The sequence below is a fragment of the Cheilinus undulatus genome, linkage group 3, assembly GCF_018320785.1.
Source record: "Cheilinus undulatus linkage group 3, ASM1832078v1, whole genome shotgun sequence".
Lineage (NCBI taxonomy): Eukaryota > Metazoa > Chordata > Actinopteri > Labriformes > Labridae > Cheilinus > Cheilinus undulatus.
Window position 1 is genome coordinate 11,036,584 of NC_054867.1, and position 18,468 is coordinate 11,055,051.

Below are 18,468 nucleotides of genomic sequence, written 5' to 3' on the forward strand. Positions count from 1 at the left end.
AAAGATCAGACACTTAATAATTGTGTAAAGCGGTGTATTTTACATAATGCAGTCACTGACTCATTTACTCACTCACATCACCAAATGCTATATTATATAAATTTTTTTGTGTACGGTAATGAATTTATTTCATCATAGTGGCCCTAAAAATGTCTAAAAATGCATAAAAAATGTGCACATGAATGATAATTTTATCTTAAATAGTACAATTAGATTCTTTTTGACATAATAAGTACAAAAAATTTTGTATACAAAGGTCTCTGATTTTTTCTATAAGTTTTACCATGTTTGTGAGAATCACCCTGCTGCTGCTTGTTTGCATAACGACACTGCCGAGTGTACTGCCCTTCGTAACTGATTGGTCCTGTCGACGGCTGACCGGGCCCAAACGGTTCAGACGGGTGCTTAACAAGATGGATTCACCAGTGAAAAACAAGGAAACGGGCATATCCATCTGCTTTGCAAGGTTACAAGGCACTATGTGTGGCAGAAAACTAACACTACACATCACCCTGAACACATCATCCCACCGTGAAACATGGTGATGGCAGCTTCACTCTGTGATGCTTTTCTTCAGCCGGGACAGGGAAGCTGGTCAGAGTTGATGGCAAGATGGGTGGAGCCAAATACAGAGCCTAAATCCATTGAGAATCTGTGGCGAGACTTGAAAATTGCTGTTCACAGATGCTCGTCATCAAATCTGACTGAGCTTGAGCTATTTTGTAAAGTGTATGTGCAAAGTTGGTAGAGACATACCTCAAAAGACTTGCAGCTGTAATTGAAGTGAAAAGTGGCTCTAGAAAGTATTGTCTCCAGGGGGGATGAAAACTTTTGCACACCACACTTTTCAGATTTTTACTTGTAAAAGAATACATTTGAAAACATGTATGTTTTCCTTTCACTTTGCAATTATGTGCCACTTTGTGTCGATCTACCACGTAAAAATTCCAATAAAATATATTTATTTTAGTGGTTGTAATGTGAAGAAATGTGGAAAAGTTCAAGGGGTATGAATACTTTTGAAAGCCATTGTATCTCCACTGTAAACAGTTACAGTGCATCCAGAAAGTGTTTACAATGCTTCACTTTTTCCAAATTTTATGTTACTGCCTCATTCCAAAATGGAATAAATTCATTTTTTTCCTCAAATTTCTACACAACACTCAATAATGACAATGTGAAAAAAGTTTTTTTTTAATTTTTGCAAATTTATTAAAAATAAAAACTAAGACATCACATGTACATAAGTATTCACAATCTTTGCTCAGTACTTTGTTGATGCACCTTTAGCAGCAATTACAGCCTCAAGTCTTTTTGAATATGATACCACAAGCTTGGCAAACCTATCTCTGGGCGGTTTCACCCATTCCTCTTTGCAGGACCTCTCAAGCTCCATCAGGTTGGATGGGGAGCGTCAGTGCACAGCCATTTTCAGATCTCTCCAGAGATGTTCGATCAGATTCAAGTCTGGGCTCTGACCGGGCCACTCAAGGAAATTCACAGAGTTGTCCTGAAGAAACTCCTTTGATATCTTGGCTGTGTGCTTAGGGTCGTCGTCCTGTTGAAAGATGAACCGTCGCCCCAGTCTGAGGTCAAAAGCACTCCGGAGCAGGTTTTCATCCAGGATGTCTCTGTACATTGCTGCATTCATCTCTCCCTCAATCCTGACTAGTCTCCCAGTTCCTGAAAAACATCCCCACAGCATGATGCTGCCACCACCATGCTTGGCTGTAGGGATGGTATTGGCCTGGTGATGAGCGGTGCCTGGTTTCCTCCAAACATGACGCCTGGCATTCACGCCAAAGAGTTCAAGCTTTGACTCATCAGACCAGAAAATTTTGTTTCTCGTGGTCTGAGAGTCCTTCAGGTGCCTCTTGGCAAACTCCAGGAGGGCTGCCATGTGCCTTTTACTAAGGAGTGGCTTCCATGTGGCCACTCTACCATATAGGCCTGATTGCTGGATTGCTGCAGAGATGGTTGATCTTCTGGAAGGTTCTCTTCTCGTCACAGAGGACTGCTGGAGCTCTGACAGAGTGACCAATAGGTTCTTGGTCACCTCCCTGATAAAGGCCCTTCACCCCCAATCACTCAGTTTAGACGGGGGTCCAGCTCTAGGGAGAGTCCTGGTGGTTCTGACCTTCTTCCATTTAATAATGATGGAGGCAACTCTAATCACTGGGACCTTCAAAGCAGCAGAAATTTTTCTCTACCCTTCCCCGGATTTGTACCTTGAGAGAATCCTGTCTCGGAGGTCTACAGACAATTCCTCTGACTTCATGCTTGGTTTGTGCTCAGATATGCACTGTCACCTGTTGAACCTTATATGGACAGGTGTGTGCCTCTCCAAATCATGTCCCATCAACTGAATTTACCACAGGTGGACTCCAATTAAGCTGTAGGAACATCTCAAGGATGATCAGTAGAAACAGGAAGAATCTGAGCTCAATTTTGTGTGGCAAAGATTGTGAATACTTATGTACATGTGATGTCTTAGTTTTTATTTTTAATACATTTGCAAAAATTTCAAAAAAACTTCTTTCATATTGTTATTATTGGGTGTTGTGTGTAGAACTTTGAGGGAAAAAATGAATTTATTCCATTTTGGAATGAGACTGTAACATAACAAAATGTGGAACAAGTGAAGCTTTATGAATACTTTCCGGATGCACTGTATATCACTGTCTGCCCCTTCGCACTTATAGCCTCTATTTATAATAATAATTCCTGAGGTATCACAGCCACCCTCTTCTCAGTCAAGGATGTTTTAGGATGGTGTCTTTCTATTAACATGCTGCTGACACTCCCTATCCAGAGACAGAGAACTCTGGATGGAGAGTGCTGCAGGCATCTGTGAGCCACTATCCTTGATCAGAAATGTCCTGGAGAAGTGTTGATAAGTCCCATTCATTACAACAATATAGAAAATATAAAAACACAAAATTGTGCCAAACACAGAGGCTTTATGAGTGAGAAATAAAACCAAAATTTTCTTATAGTGTACAACTTTTTCTGGCCAATTGCTACCTTAAACTCACTTAATTACATGGAGAAAGTTAGATCCGTCTGCTATGCTGTATAGCCAGGTTCTTCTGCTGTACTTGCTGTTTCACCTCGTGTTTGCTTTTGTGTTTTCTCTGGCTGCGTCATGAGCATTTTTTAAGCTATCATAACCGTACTCGATACCTGTTAAAGGAGGACAGCACTATAGAGCACAAAAGAGAGCTCAGGCCATAGTCAAATACCTGATATGTAGGATGTACACTATAAACATGGAGACAGTCATGGATGTTACTATAATGTTATGTCCAGAGATCACAAACAGAATAATTACATCAATAATCAATAGAAGCATCAGATCAAAGTGGTCAGAACACACATCTCTGTTTCTTAATGTTTTTATTTGTGCATGAACATAAAGCTCCTGGTGTGTCAGTTTGACTTTGCATAAAATCTGTCTCTAAAAAAAATTAATGTTGACCACTGTTAGTCCTAATAAGCTGCTGGAAAAAGTGAAGTATTGAATATTTTTGTGATACATTAATGAAGTGATTTTATAGAAAGAAACAAAACTACTTTGTTTTTGACTGTTGAAAAAGCATCCAGTGCTGAGAAAAGTATTTTTCACCCCCTTTCTGATTTCTTATCTTTTGCACATTTATCATCCTTAAATTTTTCAGATTATCAAACAAATGTTCATATTAGGCAAAGATAGCCTGAGTAACTACATAAGTCAGTTTTTTTTTTTTTAAGATTTATTTTTGGCCTTTTTTTGATAGGACAGTGGATAGAGTCAGAAACAGGGAAGAGAGTGGGGAGAGACATGCAGGAAATAGTGCCACGGGCTGGACTTGAACCCAGGTCGCATGTGTACATGGCACGCGCCTTAACCACTCGACTACCAGCACGCCTACATAAGTCAGTTTTTAAATGTTGATTTCATTTATTAAGGAAATAAAGCCATCATAACCAACCTGTGAAAAGGTCAATACCCCCAAAATCTTAAAAGTGGATGTGCCAACCTTGGCGAGAATGACTGCAAGCAAACTTTTTTAATAACTGGCAATGAGTCTTTCACATCACTGTGGAGGAATTTTTGCCCACTCTGCTAGCAGAATTATTTTATTTCAGCCACACTGGAGAGTTATCTGTCGTATGAACGGCCTGTTTAAGGTCATGCCACAACATCCCAATCAGATTTAAGTCCGGCCATTGACTAGGCCAATCCAAAACCTTCATTTTGTTGTTTTATGCCATTCAGAGGTGAACTTGCTGGTGTGTTTGGGATCAGTGACCCAAGTGTACTTGACCTTGAGGTCATGAACTGATGGCTGGACATTTTCCTTCAAGATTTTCTGGTAGAGAGCAGAATTCGTGGTTCCATCAATTACAGCAAGTGGTCCAGGTCCTAAAGCAGCACCACACTACTACCACCCCGTTTGACTGTTGGTCTGATGTTTTTTTTTTTATCAAATGCTGTGTTATTTTTACTCCAGATGTAACAGGTCACACACCTTCCAGAAAGTTCATCTTTTGTCATTTCAGCCCACAGAATATTTTTCCAAAAGTCTTGGGGATCATCTGGAGGTTTTTCTCAAATGTGAGACGAGCCTCTGTGTTCTTTTAGGTCAGCAGTGGTTTTGGCCTTGGAATTCTCCTATGGATGCCATTGTTGTCCAGCCTCTTTCTTATTGTTGAATCATGAACTCTGACCTTAACTGGGTCTCGTGAGGCCTGCAAGTCTTTAGATGTTGTTCTGGGTTCCTTCGGGACCTCGTGGGTGAGTCATCCATGCTCTCTTGGAGTCATTTTGGTAGGCCGGCTACTCCTAGGAAGGTTCATCACTGTTCCAGGTTTTCTTTATTTGTGGATAATGGCTCTCACTGTGGTTAGCCTGAGAAATGTCTTTGTAATCCTTTCTGTGCTGATAGATACCAGTGACTTTGTTTCTCATCTGTTCTTGAATTTATTTAGATGGCACCATGATGTGTTGCTTCCTGAGACCTTGTAACCTACTTCCCTTTTGTCAGACTGGTTTTTTATTTCAAGGATTTTTTTTTTATACAACAGGTCTGGCAGTAATCAGATCTGGGTGTGGCCAGTGAAACTGAACTCAGGTTTACAAATAATGTGGCCAATCACAGTTAAGTCATGATTCAAAGTGTGACAAATATGTGTAAAAATGAAAGAAAGCAGGAAGTTGGCAATCTTTTTTTTTCTACAGCTGTGTATATTTACGGAAGGCCAAAGACAAATAAAGGAAGATTGTTTGTCTTTGATTTATTTTAATACATCATGAATTCAAAGTACAAGGGGGAAAAGAAATGCATCACTCTTTAAACATTAAGTAGGGAAAATAAAACAAACAAAACATATATAAATATAGACAAATAAGACTAATATAGTAAATAAAGGAATGTAACATGAGAACTGTTGACTGTAAAGGTAACCATGGAGCCTCTTAGTCTGGTGGAGGAAAAATATTCATTTCAGTTTTTAATTTGCTGGCAGAACGGTTGTAATAGCTTTTTAGGTTGAGATAAGAGTCAGATACTATGTGCTCTAGGTTAAAGATTGGGAAAACAAGTTAACACTCAAAGACAAGCTTTAATTGTGTGAATAATTTTCTTTACAGCCCTGTTTTTCAATGCCAGTATTTTGAATGTGTGTACATGTGCTACATAAAGTTGTATTTAATGTTTAAGCCTCATGATCTATCTCGCTGTTTCACTTGCATTGCCTTTACTTTCACTTTGAAATCAGAATTATACTTTTTTACTTTTATAATTAAATATTTTATTGAATAAACAGCGTTGTTTCTTATTTAAGTTTTTGTGGTTGTTTCACAACAAGAGCAGCTGGTTTGATGTGTTCCAACAAAAAGCTGCAAAAGCAAGTGAAAATCAACTGGAAGAGTATTTTGCAACTAATTGGGTTAATTGGCAATTAATGCTTGGTTGATTTAATTGGTAAGTAACAGCACTGAGTATAAAATGTGTATTTTAGAGAGGCACAGTCTCCCAGAAGTAAAGATGGGCAAAGGTTCACTAATCGGCTTTCCCGGGCCTGATCCATCTCATCACTTGGTACCCAGGACCTGGCGGGTTGGACCAGACCTTGGAGGCAGCCATGTGCATCATGGAGCGGTCAGCTGGGAGGACACCAGGAGAGATGGCACGGGCCTGAAGCAGGACTGAACAATGACCATGAGGAGGCCAGAGCTGTACAGGACCAAGACTGATGCTGCATAGTCCCATACCTGACCTGACCTGCACACCTAACCAACCACTGTTTGGGTGATCAGGACAACACTGAAAGTGCCAATGATATGAACAAAATGACCAGCTTGCAATAGAATACATTTGTGTGTGCTTCAAATAAGTGAACCTTTTAATGTAGCTAAATCCCTAAAAGAGAAACAAAAAAATGCAATGGATAATCAGTATTTTGGCTTTTGCAAGCCATTACCCAGTCAAAATTTGAATATCTAAGGTTATTACTGGAATAATATGAATGGTTTTATAACAGATCAGTAAAGATGCCAGACCTCTATATCCCACAAAATATTAATGATGAAAAGAAACTAATGACATTTACTTGTTTTATTGACGCTGATGACGTCTGTGATTGGAGTGGCTTGATTCAAAGAACACGACACCTGTAGTCCATTTCCTGGACCCATCTGTGTGGTTGCCCTTGATCCACTGACTCCAGCCTCAATCAACTCCTTGCAAAGGTTCCCCCAAGTTCTTGAATCTGCTTTGTTTGACAATCCTCTGAAGGCTGAGCTCATCCCTGTTGCATGTGCTCCTTTTCCTACCACACTTTACCCTTCAGTCAGCTTTCCATAAATATTGTTAAAGATAGAGTCAGCAGTCTTCCCCATGATTGTGCTTGTACACTGAACCAGAGTAAGAGAAATAACTGACAAGAAACTAGGGGTTTTAAGCAATATTCAAATAATCTGAGACATGGATTTTTGATTTCTGTGAGCTCTAAACTGTTGTCAAAATTAAAACAAAAAAAAACATTGAAATATTTCACTTTGCATGTGATGAATCTAGAATATACTTCTGTTTGTTTGGTTTTTTTTGTAAATTTAATTAGGGAAAAAATGAACCTGTAAATTTCAAGCAAAGTAATCTAAGCGCTTTTTCTTGAGTGCATTGTATTTCTACATTTTCCATCTTTGCATAATATCCACTGTGCTTGTTAATATTTATGTTCAGTTGATGGAAACACGTTTAGTTATCATTCCCACTGTTGTCATATCGGGCCTGCCCCCTGCATCCTGGCTAACAGTTGCTTTATTTTAGGGCTAAAATTCTGTTGAACTTCTATGGGTTCTGATGTTAACATTATTTATTAGTGCTATTTTTAACCTATTTCAACACATCTTTGCCATTCTTTTTTTTGCCTCTTCAATACTTTCCTGATCCTTTTTGCCCTTGTTTTCCATTTTTTTTTGCCAGTTTTATCCCATTTTTGCCACTTTTTGGAACTTTCTTGCCAACCTATATTCTTCTTTTACTTACCCCATTTAGCAACATTTTACTTATTTTTGGCCTTTTTTGCCGTACTTTTACCACTTTTAACTCATTTTGTTGTTTTTTCCCCATTTACAAGGGAAATATTTTACCCTTTTAAGACAAGTTTATATTGGTCTCAGAGGTCCCCAAAACATGCCTGTGAGGTTTGTTGCTGAAAAAACACTGGTCCAATGGTAATTAACTGTCTGACTCCGCCCCTGACCACACCCTGTCAGGAAATGGATGCAGCACTCTTGATTTTACAGACACTTTGTTTTCCCAAAGTTTAGACTGGGATTTGAACCATCAATATCCAACACTTCAGTCAGCAGGGTTAACCTACTGAGCTATCCAACGTCTCAGCTGGTAGCTGAGAGGATCAGTAGAGCAGGATAGAACTCTCCTCCAAGTGGGGGAGGGCCAACCAAACCTAAGGGCAGGTGCTAAGGCCCCTGGTGAGGTCACTAGATGTAAAATCTGAGAACAGCTTGTTTCAGCACACATTTTCTGAAAGGTGGAGAAAGAGAGGGAATGGATTTTTCTGGTACTTGAGAGGATTGTGGACAGGCCAGGGACACATTTGTGTTAGAAAGGCCTGAAAAGGTGATATTTGCTTATGTCCCCTTTAAGCCACTTGTTTTTGCAACCTCTTTTACCACTTTGTGCCCTTTTTGCCACTTTTTAAACAATTCTTGCCAAATTCTGCCACTTCACTTGCCTGTTTTGACCCCTTTTTCTTGTTTTCTATCCAGTATTACCACTTTCAACCTATTTTTGCTGCTTTTTGACCAGTTTTGCCACAGTTTGACCACTTTCAACCATTTTTACTGTTTTTTTATGCTTTGTACCCATTTCAGCCACTACTTTTTGCCTCTTACAAAATTTGTTGCTGCTTTTTGCCCTTGTTTTACACTTTTTTGTTCCTTTAACCTATAGTCCTCTCCAACGGAACGGTGGGCCCAATTCCTTCATTTGTACTATAGACTGAAAACATTTAGGTTTGACCCAAAAAGATGAATATGACACAAGAGATCAACATTTCAGCTTTTATTTCCAGGTATTTACATCAGGATCTGATAAACAACCTAGAAGATAGCTTTATTTGTAACAGAACAACAAATTTTTATGTGAGTAAAAGTATTGGAACAGAGAGACTTAATATAGATTGAAATGACTTCGACTTAATATTTCATTGGAAATCCTTTTTTTTTTTTTTTTTTTGCAACAACTGCATCAATCATGTGACCCACTGACATCACCAAACTTCTTTTGTGATGCTTTTCCAGGCTTTGTTGTTTGTTTAGGGGGGTTCCTCCCATCAGTCTCCTCTGTAGCAATTAAAATGCATATAGGGTTTAAATCTGGAGATTGACTTGGCTAGTCTAAAACCTTCCACTTCTTGCCCCTGATGAACTCCTTTGTTGTTTTGGCAGTGTGTTTTAGGTCATTATCTTGCTGCATGATGAAGGATCTCCCGATCAGTTTTGTCATATCTTTCTTGAAATTTGCGGGCAAAAAGTTTCTGTAGACTTCTGAGTTCATTTTGCTGCAGTCATCATGTGTTTCATCATCAGTGAAGATTAATGAGCTGATCCCAGAAGAAGCCATGCAAGCCCAAGCCATGACATGTCCTCCACTGTGTTTCAAAGATGAGCTTGTATGTTTGGGATCATGAGCAGATCCTTTCTTTCTTCAAACTTTAGTCTTCCCATTACTTTGTTAAAGGTTCATCTTTGTCTCATCGGTCCATAAAACTTTGTTCCTGAATGTTTGAGGGTGGTCTCTTTACTTGTTGTCAAATTCCAGTCTGGCCTTCCTGTTCTTCTTGTTAATGAGTGGTTTGCATCTTTTGGTGTAGCCTCTGTACTTTTGTTCATGAAGTCTTCTATGAACAGTAGATGGTGATACCTTCAATCCTGCCCTCTGGAGGTTGTTGCTGATGTCACTAACAGTTGTTTTAGAGTCTTTCTTTACAGCTCTCACAATGTTTCTGTCATCAACTGCAGCTGTTTTCCTTGGTCTACCCATTAGATGTCTGTTACTGAGTGCACCAGTGGTTTCAATTTTCTTCAGGACATTCCAAATGGTTGTACTGGCTGTGGCCAATGTTTGTGCAATGGCTCTGATGGATTTACCATCTTCCCTCAGCTTGCTTGTTTTCCACCCATAGACAGCTCTCTGGTTTCCATGTTGGTTACACCTCTAACTATAAATGCAGTCTGCACAGACTAAACCCAAATCTGAGTGTAGACTTTCAGACTATTTATTGTTTGAATAATCAATGTAATGGGACACACCTGGGCAAACAAAACACACCTGTCAGTCACATGTTCCAATACTTTTGCTTTTGATGACATCTTTTGATGTCAACCCAAATGTTTTCAGTCTACTGCTGAAATAAAGGAATTGGGTCATCCATTCCAATACTTTTGGAAGGGACTGTATATTTGCTGCTTTTACTCATTCAAGCCATTTCTTTTTGCTACCGCTAACCTGTTTTGCAGATTTTTTAGGAACTTTTTTAGCACATGTAGCCCATTTTTCCCCTTTTGCCTATTTTCGCCACTTTTAATCACATTTATACCTAGTTTTGCCACTTTCAACCTTTTTTTGCTACCTTTACCCATTTTTGCTGCAACTTTACCATTTTTAACCCATTTTTGCCATTTTGCCAGGTTTTACGCTTTTGCCATTGTTTGGTTCCTTTCCCCCCCAAATTTTGCATTTCTACTTGATTTTCTGGCATCCTGATGTTTGTGTGCATTATGGCCTAGCTATAAAGTTGATGTTACCTTCCTAATAATTTAGTTCAGTGTACCCACCCACATCGTTAACAGCACAAATAAAAAAGTAATGCTGTTATAAGGAGTTCACATTTTTATTTTTTATATTTACCAAAGCATAAATGCATAAAACTATTTTGTAGCTTTGATAAGAGTAACTATTTAGGTTAGAAATGAAATATGGTTTTCACAGCTTAACTTTTCAGTGATTTTGCTGCCCTCCATCAGTCACCAGTTTGGCTGGTGGAAAGCTCCTCCCTTTATCCCCCCTTACTCCCCCCTTTCTGAAATACAGATAAGCATGAAAATCAATTCATAATACACATAACTACAAAATAATCAAGTTTATCACATCTTTATTTGCATTTTCATCACTGTGTTATTGTATTGTGTAGAGTTATATAAATTTAATTTGACATGTTTGACGTGTACAACAGCATTCCCCATTCTCCATCTTCCCCCTATGTTCCCCTGTTTTGGGTGTCTGTGCGCATGCCCAGATCACTATCATTCATTTGTGATCAGTCTGCTAATTCACATGCAGTGATTTTTGGTTAATTAAGTGATTATGAACTAAGCGAATATCAGAAAGGCTCTGGTCTTGTCGCCCTGGGACACTGTTTTACAAAACATCTTTAATCTCTGTTAAAGGCAGGAGTCTAAATGGAACCAGAGCCCTTTAACATACAAAATGGGCAGGACTTGTTTTTGTTTTGATGGGGCGGGACTATAGCGCGTCAAACGCGTCTCAGCCGGCAGTTCTCCAGGGTGACCGCGGAGGGACCGCTTCTTGCATTAACTATGTCAAAACCTGCCAAATGCAGAATGTCTTTAAAGGTCCTCCTCGCGTGTTCTCGACTGGCTTTGATATGGACCATTGCTATCCATGTACACGGTAAGATGTTGACCTATTTCTTCAGTAACGTGCTAGCATGAGGCTTTAGCTGAAGGTCACTCAGCCATAACTCCGGCCATATCAACAAGTTCCCATTATCACTGTTGCAGAATTTATCTTGGTCATGTATAAGTCGGACATTTGGTTTCAACGTTTACGTTTTTACGTTGAAACGTTTTTTCAACGGTGTCTTGTAAGGTGCGATATGGTTAAACCAAACGATAAGCTAGCCGTGATATCAACTGGTAATTGCTCCAAAGCTCTAATAATGCAGGAGAAAAATCTTTGGATCAATTTTTGATGATCTGTTATTGTTTGCAAATGTACTTGACTGATGTTACATTTTATTTCGTTGAGCACGTCTTTATTAACTGGTGATACAATATATTATTAATTCTACCGTTTACCACGTTTCTATTTATTTTTGGTATAGTATACGTGTATCTTTTATTCTGTCTTTATCTTGGTATTATGTTTGACCTGATTGATCGTACAATATAGGAATTTAATTTAACTTGTCACGTTTGAATGATACGGCCACCGTGGGACTCGTGTGCCGGTTTAAACAGTGACCGTGTTAACTGATGTCCCTCTGCTGGACGTTGAAGAAGGAATGCGTCTTTTTCGTTACCATACAACGCGCATCTGATTTATGCTTCTAGTAGTCAGAGAAATATTTCGATTTATACGCGTCCTTTAGTTTCTTCATGGCCCCCGGCAGAGCCATTGAAAGAGAAATTAGAATTAGAATGTCTATATATGTATGACGCTTAATTTCTAACTAATTTTTCTCTCAACTGCTCTGGCCCCCGGGGTTTCTTTCATGTGTGTAACCACGTCAGTAGCATAGCAGCTTAAGCTCTTGTATGTCACTGCTGTCAAGTGAGCCGGCGTTCGCAGTTGAATGTCCGGCCTCACGGGCATAGAGGGCATAGAGTTGTTCTATAGCTGTCTATGATAGAGGCCATGGTAGAGGATACGCGTTTACGTCACTTCTCCTCGGGACCACTCCTCTCAGTCGGACTGAGTGGCAAAAACAAACAAGATGGTGGTGCTTATGGAATTCGGGGGAGAAAACATGGATTATGTGATGAAGTTAAGGACAGTTGGACTCGAAAATGATCCGTACGAATGAAACTGCAAAAAAGAACTGGTCCTCTGATATTGAGACGTGGCTTAGATATCGGGTATCCTGACATTTATACGTAGCTGATTTCAACCGCAGGAAAATAAGTAAGGTAAATCCTGAAGACATACAAAACTCTAGACGCTTGGTCACATCCTCCTGAGACCCAGAGGAATAAAAGTTTTGCTTTTTGGTTGTTTTTGGCTGACCGCTGAGGGCAGCCCTACATATGGCATTGTCCGTATTGCAGTTGCAGAAAGCTTTCTCATGGCGGTGGGCTTGACCATGTTGTCCGCCGATTGCTGTTAGCTTGGATGTCGCTGTGTAAGACCGCTGTTCTTGTTTCTTCCGACCCGGACCGCTGTCGTTGAATCCGGAGCACAGCAGCAGCGTCACACTCCTCCTCGTCCGCTTTCAAGTGCCACACACAAACGCGACGCTCACGCACACACCTACACTGAAATGCACGCCAACATGTCGGTAGTGAAGACTCAAGCCTTCTACCTGCTGAGGGAAAAAAACTTTCAGAATACTGGAGGATAAAAAGCAGAAATTTCTCCTCTTAAACCTCCTCTCACCACAGAGGATTAGCGCGTCAGCGCTGTGTGTGTGTGCGCCGCTCCAGCTGTGTGTGTCTGTCGCCCGCGTGAGCCAGGGTAGTGCGATATGTTCAAAAAATATATTTGGTAAGTGTTCCTTTAATACTATATAATTATTGGGAACAAATAAATGTTAAAATCTCCACATTGGCGTTGTAAAGAGAACGTTGCTTAAACGTTTAGTGCGTCTTTATTTGCAGGGAATATGATAATATGATGCTGTTTATAGATAATGAACGGATATAAAAAACAATAGGAACACTAAAGTAGAAATTCAGCGTCATACATATATAGACTCTTACCTGTCTGAGATGAACTAGAAATGTCCATGAAACCTGCTGCAGTTTTATTTTAGAATAAACAGTTCATTAAGAGTTAGTGATTTAATTTTAGTATAAACTTACTGACATTAAAGACTTATAGCTGACAAAACATTTAATCTCCAGTGACTCAGTGTCTGTATCTACCAGTGAAGTCTGAGTTTCATATGTACACAGAGAAGAGCTTTATTAAGAGGAGAGACATGAGAGAGAGAGGACAGCATGTAGCTATGTACATTTAAGGTGCCACAATAAATCTGGCTTAAAAAGCAACAATAATGACAAAATCACTCTGCCCGTCAGGCATTTCAACAGGCATCCCAGATAGTTCTGGTCAGCCATATACAAGGTTTTTACCCAGTCTTGTTATGATAGTTTCAGAATTGTGGTTGAAAGAAACAAGTTGCAATTTTCTTTTTTTTTTCAATAACATTGTTTTTTTAAATGTTTCTATGGACTGTCCACTGTAGCAGACATCGAGTCTTGCTTGATACAGAATATAGTGATGTAATGTTTTGATACTGAATTCATTTTCATGTGGATTTCTTTCAAACATTCTTTTCATTTCACAAAGTTTAAAGCAGAATAAGACAGTTAAATGAAGAAAACACATCTGAATGCTCTTTTTTTTAGATGAGGGAGGAAATCAGCACATTTCAACTGTTGATGTTCTGTGTGAAATGTTGAAAAGATGCCAGCTAGCAATCAGGGCTACAATGTACACATATTTGGCTAAGGGTAGGTAGTTACTGGAATATTCTTACTGGTACGTCCCACAATAAACATTTGAACAAAAATGTAAATGTAGAAGACCATCCAAGAATACTTAGACTCATGACAGAAAAACTCTTTATGTTGCACACATACAGGTGCATCTCAATAAATAGTATCATTAAAAAGTTGATTTATCTTAGTAATTCAATTCAAAAAGTTAAACTCATATATTCTATAGATTCATCACACACAGACTGATATATTCCCAAGTGTTTATTTCTTTCACTGTTAATGATTATGGATTACAGCTAATGAAAACCCAAAATTCAGTATCTCAGAAAATTAGAATATTGTGAAAAAGTTTAATATTGGAGACTCATGGTGTCCCACTTTAATCAATCATCTAATGAACTCCAAACACCTTCAAAGGTTTCCTGAGCTTTTAAATGGTCTCTCAGTCTGGGTCAGTAGGCTTACACAATCATGGTGAAGACTGCAGACTTGACAGATGTCCAGAGGACAGTCATTGACACCCTCCACAAGGAGGGTAAGCCAAAAAACGTCATTGCTAAAGAAGCTGCTTGTTCACAGAGAGCTGTTTCCAAGCATATTCATAGAAAGTTGAGTGGAAGGAAAAAGTGTGGAAAATAAAAGGATAGTGAGGATTGTGAAATGAATTTGGGGATCTTCTCTTAAGAGTGGACTGCAGCTGAAGACTTCAAGAGCTGCAGGACCTGGACTATAACTGTTGCATTCCTTGAATCAAGCCAATCTTGAACCAGAGACAACATCAGAAGCATCTTATTTGGGCTGTAGAGAAAAAGAACTGGACTGTTGTGGTCTCAGTGGTCCAAAGTCCTCTTCTCAGAAGTACATTTTGCATGTCATTTGGAAATCAAGGTCCCAGAGTCTGGAGGAAGAGTGGAGAGGCACAGAATCCTCGTTGCTTGAAGTCCAGTGTGAAGTTTCCACAGTCAGTGATGATGAGGGGTGCCATGGCATCTGCTGGTGTTGGTCCACTGTGTTTTCTGAAGTCCACAGTCAACGCAGCCATCTTACCAGGACATTTTAGAGACCTTAATGCTTCCTTCTGCTGACAAGCTTTATGGAGATGCTGATTTCATTTTCCAGCAGGACTTGGCACCTGCCCACACTGCCAAAGGTACCAAAAGCTGGTTTAAGGACCATGGTATCCCTGTAAACTGGCCTGACCTGAACCCCATAGAGAATCTATGGGGACATCAGACCCAGCAATGCAGAAGAGCTGAAGGCTGCTATCAAAGCAACCTGGGCTACATAATGCCTCAGCAGTGCTACAGACTGATCACCTCCATGCTACACTGCCGTGCTACAGCAATTCATCCAAAATGAGTCCAGAACAAATACTGAGTGCTGAACATGTTCATACTTTTCAATAGTCCGACATTTCTGTGTTAAAAATCCTTTTGTATTGGTTTAAGTCATATTCAGATTTTCTGAGATGCTGAAGTTTGTGTTTTCATTAGCTGTAAGCCATACTTATTAAAATTAAAAGAAATAAGCACTTGAAATAGAGCTATCAGTCTGTGTGTAATGAATCTACAGCCCTCTGTTCCCTGATGTATTAAAAACTGGGGGGTAGCAAGTCCCGATGTCCACTACAATGGACATCAAATAAAAGTTGTGTTTTGAGAGGGGTAAAATTACTGTGGCTTTTTAAAAATCTTACTATAATGAAGTCAAGACTGTGATCTTAAAGAAAAAAGTTCATATTTAGCGACAGTAACATAATATCTGCAAAAAGTTGTCGACTTATCCCACTTGCTGCAATAAAACATGAAAGTTGAAATTTCCTCCGTTTTGAAAAGACAGTGTATGTGCTGTGTTGGCCACACCCCCACAAATTTGGTTTTAAAAGAGAGCCCAGGATGTCTTCTTAAAGGGACAGCAGGATTCAGATAGATTCTATAAATTATACATGACTTACAGGTCTCAGACTCATGTCAACTACAGTGGACAAAAACTGCCAGGTCTTAGGAGGATATTTCAAGGCATGACTTGTTGGTGAAATACACTGGTGCATATTCTGGTTGTCTGTGGACAGCCTTTTTTCCCTTTGTAAAAATAAACAGTCACCTAAAAATTTAAAAATACTAAACATTACTGTTGAAATACTTAAAAAAAATATGAAAATACTTTGTACATTACTGTGACATAACTAAATTAATAATAGAATAAATGTTAACAAAGTGTAACACTTTTCTGTCTTATCAATGAAAATCACACATAAGGTTAAAATTAATCTTAAAATTAATCTTTAGACTGATCATGTGATATATTGATACCAATTATTATGACAAGCTATTTTATCAACAGTTTTTGCCATATGCCCTGTATATGAATTAATGTTTACCTCAATCTGAAGGCATTACGGATTCACACAGATTACATAAAGCAAGCATGTTAACACAGTCTTGTCTATAAGGCTGTCCTTCACTCTGTCATTTTGTACCACTCAAATGAGACTCAAAGGCAGTGTTGAGCCCAGAATTGTATATTTCTGCCTCAACATTCTAATTACTCTTTAAACATGGATTCTCACATGAGAAATTTCTCGAGCATTTTCAATCTCTTTTCGGTTCAGCTGTTTCTTCCCTTGTGTGAATGGAGCTGTTATTAATTCTGCACAAAAGAGGCCAACACTATCCTCAGTTGTTAAACCTCGGTCAGCCAGCACCAAGTCCCCTGGTAAGAGCTTGTCAAGGAACCCACTATGTTCTGTAAGGTGTTTGTAACACGTCCACCCCAGACCTTAAGGAAATAAGGAACTTTATAGTGTTGTTTTGTTCGTAGTTGCTCCAAGTTTGAGCGTGAGCTTTCAAGTCAGAAGGACGCTCTATGAACTCTACAAAGCAGTCGATTATGTTTACACAGTTCTTTAAAATTGTCTGAAAACACATTGGTAAGCTGCGTCTTAGGTCTTCTTTCTCTGGCCACAATATCAGGGGATGAAGCCTGCTTGCCATGACATGTATCCAACGGTGAAAGACTCTTGATACTGTTGACTGGTGAATCCCAAAGAGGTAGCCTAAAAATTCCTCTGAGAGATTGAGGCACAGCTTCATCAGTGTAAGAAATAGTTCCTGAGTAGGCTTGAGGGAGTGCTTATCAGTAGCAGGAAAAACTGAAGACACATAACTCAACAATAACATGAAAGTCTTTAAACTGGGTAACCCTGTGAAAAATGTAATTTTGCTGTCATCAAATTGTGAAGCGTCAAGGGTACTATGTTTCAAATCAGGTTCTAGTTTGTGAACTTTATCTCTGAGTGGTTTACATTCAGTATTTAAAGATTCAATCTGTTGATATAATGAGGCAATGTCATTGTGTGTCTCCTCTGTCTGGACCTCAGTGCCTTGGACTCCAGTTTCAGTTTGTACCTCCGCTTGATTTGCATGTATCTCCTGCTCCAGTGCGGGACTTTGATGCAAGTTCAGAAGAGCTGTGGCAGCTAGCCCTCTATTTCTGTTGTCACATCTTTTGTCAGAAAGTTGTTGAGACCGTGCATATCTTTGTAGGTTGTTGACAGCCTGAGTCTGATCGGCGGTGGAGGTGAAACTAAATAAACGGCACATAGTCAGGGTGTAGGGGATCATCACTTTTTTTTTTTTCCTGAAACAAACATATACATGGTTTCATCATTACTCACAACCAGGGTACAAAACTAGGGCATGCAGACAAATATACACACATATACATGCACACAGACACAAACATACAGACACACACACACACAAACACACTTACAGACACACCTATACATGTACATACACACAGACAAACACACTATATATACATATATATACATATATATGTATATATATATACAGTGCTTAACAAATTTATTAGTCCACCTGTCATATTTGTCTCAGTGCCCACTCAGCATCATAAAGTACTTTAATGCTGACTCTTTCATTTTCAGTGATCTCTCAATGTTTTACCTTTTTTTTTTTTTTTAATTTATTTTTGGCCTTTTTGCCTTTATTTGATAGGACAGTGGATAGAGTCGGAAACAGGGGAGAGAGCGGGGAGAGACATGCAGGAAATAGTGCCACGGGCCGGATTCGAACCCGGGTCGCCTGCGTATATGGCATGCGCCTTAACCACTCGACTACCGGCGCGCCCATTGTTGTTTTACCATTTTGAACAGGAATGAGGAATTTCAAACTGAATTCACCTTTTTATACCCAAATTTGAGCCGGCTCATTTGGCTTCTCTGAGAAGTCAGAAATGAATCAAGCATAACATTCAACCACTAAAATGAATTTTTCTGTTCACGAATGGAAGTAAATAACTATAATTTGACATATTAATCAAGAAATATTCATGTGCTTTACTATTTTTTCAGTTTTTTTTTTTTTGTAAATCAGTAAATTTGAAAATTCATGGATAACAATTATATTTTAGCATTAAAAATATCATTTTGGTTAAGGAGCTTCTGTCTGCTCAGTGAGGAGTGATTGAAA

At 39.1% G+C, this 18,468-nt stretch overlaps 1 protein-coding gene across 4 annotated transcripts in view; it reads left to right on the forward strand.

The window, feature by feature from the left end:
- The first annotated feature begins 11,067 nt into the window (after positions 1 to 11,067).
- The window catches only part of LOC121504265 (butyrophilin subfamily 3 member A2-like), a 30,684-nt gene continuing 23,283 nt past the window's right edge, over positions 11,068 to 18,468 (forward strand). For 2 of the 4 annotated variants that reach the window (XM_041778969.1, XM_041778977.1), the window contains exon 1: positions 11,068 to 11,204. In XM_041778969.1, coding sequence (XP_041634903.1) covers positions 11,111 to 11,204 — 94 coding nt within the window. In that variant the 5' untranslated portion in view covers positions 11,068 to 11,110. The other 2 variants (XM_041778984.1, XM_041778992.1) reach the window with 2 other exon arrangements.